General features: G+C 60.5%; 1 protein-coding gene across 1 annotated transcript; it reads right to left on the bottom strand.

The window, feature by feature from the left end:
- Nucleotides 1-321: 321 nt before the first annotated feature.
- IUM83_06639 (Amino Acid/Auxin Permease (AAAP) Family) lies at nucleotides 322-2,003 on the bottom strand (the record flags this gene model as incomplete). The annotated part of the gene is made up of 3 exons (XM_067930864.1): nucleotides 322-1,232; nucleotides 1,329-1,792; nucleotides 1,873-2,003. 3 exons carry the CDS (start codon nucleotides 2,001-2,003, stop codon nucleotides 322-324), a joined length of 1,506 nt encoding a protein of 501 aa, XP_067789607.1.
- Nucleotides 2,004-2,253: the final 250 nt, after the last annotated feature.

The raw sequence follows: 2,253 nt of genomic DNA, 5'->3' as shown, positions 1-2,253 counted from the left end.
CCATTCCATACACACGCAACAATACGCGAGCCCAGCGCCGTCACAGCGCCCAGATCGCTGCAGCTGGAAGGGTCTGCGGCGTAACTGATTTCGTAGTTGAAAACGACGTTCATCAAAGTTAGAGCACCACATTCGAAATGTTGTACGCACCTCTGGTAAATCGGCCTAACAAAGCAATGCAGCAGCATCAACGCGAATGTAAACACTTCCGTCTATAGGAAATATATAGTGAGGCTGGCGCTCGCTAGCCTTGCAGCAGCCTCTTAATACCATCTATAGGAGAGATAACGCGTCTCCGCCCTGATCTTGCCTATCGTCGCCTCAATCTGCGGGGGACAGGAACGACGCGAGGGTGCCGAAGAACATCAGGATGATGGAGAGCCCGGCCAGTCCCGTGTTGAGTGCGATCTCGCCCTTCGACAGGCGGTGAGAAAACAGCTTGAGGTAGCAAATGCAGGGCAGGAACACCGACACCAGCATCGCGAAAAAGGCGCCGAGGAACGACGTCACACGGGCGAAGTGGGGCACAAACAGCGCGCAGCACAGCGCGCCCATGCCGAGCGTCGTGCGGATGAACGCACGGTAGAACATCAGCATCTTGCCCGGCTTGTTTCTCGCCGCGGCGCGCTTTTGGCTCGGCGAGAGCAGGAACTCCTCGAGCGCCAGCGCAACCGGGTGCAGCGTGATGGCGATCTTGCTCATGGGGTTCAGCGCGATGGTCCAAACCACCATCTGCGTGAGCACGCCCGGGTACGACGCGATGAGGTTGAGCGTGATCTCCTTCTGGGTGGTTTCACCGTACATGAGGTAGCCCGCGAGCTCGATGGCGCCGTACACGAGCCCCACAATGAAGTACGAGAGGTTGAGCACGCGCGGGTAGTCCTCCTTGTTGGCCATGGAGCTGCAGATGGACGGGAACACCGAGTGGCCGCCGAACGCCACCATCGTGAGCCCGATCGCCAGCGGGATGCGGTCCAAGTCGCCGATCACCTGCACCGGCTGCGGGTGCATCAGACTGCCCGAGACGTATCCCGGCGCCTCCGTGTCCGTCGCGAAGCCCACGTAGAAGATGGCGTAGAGGCAGAAGAACGACGACAAGATGCCCAGGATACTGAAGTACGACAGCATCGACATGTGCGTCGTCCACATGGACGGCATGATGAGCAGGAACGCCATGATGGTCAGCTGCGTCTCCGTGAAGGACGGGATCAGCGCCGCCAGCGTGTCGCCAACTGCAGCAACAAAAATCCACAAAAATCCAAATTAAATCCAGATCCTCTGAAAACTAGTAAAAATAATCCCCATCCATCAGAAAAACGTCAACGTACTCAGCACGTAGAACATCGCGCAGGCCGTGAAGAGCTCGGCGAAGAAGGTGATGCCGATGACCACGCGCCCCTTGGTGCCGAAGGCCGCCTCGCCAATGTCCGGGTACGTGGCCATGCCCTCCTGGTAGTCCAGGCACTTGCCCAGCAGCTTGGCCGTGTGGTTGGTCACGAACGTGAAGAAGAGGAAGAGCGGCCCGCCGATGAGCCAGCCGCTGGAGCGCAGCGAGAAGGGGCTGGACAGCACGCCCACGCCCAGCAGCACGTTGATGGCGTTGAACACGGCGTCCTTGAAGCTGCTGGTGCCCTGTGCGGCGGTTGGGGCGCCGCTGCTGCTGGCGGGCGACCACAGCACCTCGCGCTGCTGCGCCTGCGCCTGCAGCAGCCGCTGGCGCTCCGTGTACGGGCTGCTGTTGAAGGATCCGGCGCGGCGCGGCGTGCGCGACACGGACACGGGCGACGCCATGCTGCATAACCATCATTTTATCCAAACGTCAGTCGGATTATCGATCTAGCGGATAATTGCAGTGGTTTCGGCGGTTCGTACCGAGCGTCGAGCCCCTCCTCGAAGGTGGAGGGCCACGCGGGCGCCGCCTCCTGGCCCAGCAGCCGCGCGCGTGCCACGGAGGGCGAGTAGGAAGGCAGCAGCGGCTGGTGCTCGCCGCCTGCGGACCCCATGGCGATAGCGGGCGGGCGTGGAGATTATCTGGCGGCTGATCGGGGAATGACCACGAGCGGCTCAGCTCAAGTGCGTGGCCAGAGCCGGTCTCCGCTAAAAATAGATCAAGGAAGGGTGACGCGCGCCTGTGATTGGTTGGCAGCGAGTTTACAGCTTAGACGCCGGTTGGCTTGATGAGACGCGGGACGGTTTATGCCCTCCCCAGACACGGTTTTACAGTAATCCGACTGGCAGTAAAATAGTACAGTA

This window comes from Phytophthora cinnamomi (assembly GCF_018691715.1).
Source record: "Phytophthora cinnamomi strain GKB4 chromosome Unknown Contig50, whole genome shotgun sequence".
NCBI classification, from domain to species: domain Eukaryota; phylum Oomycota; class Peronosporomycetes; order Peronosporales; family Peronosporaceae; genus Phytophthora; species Phytophthora cinnamomi.
The sequence above is the reverse complement of the archived record's forward strand: the minus strand, read 5'-3'. Positions and strand labels throughout refer to the sequence as shown.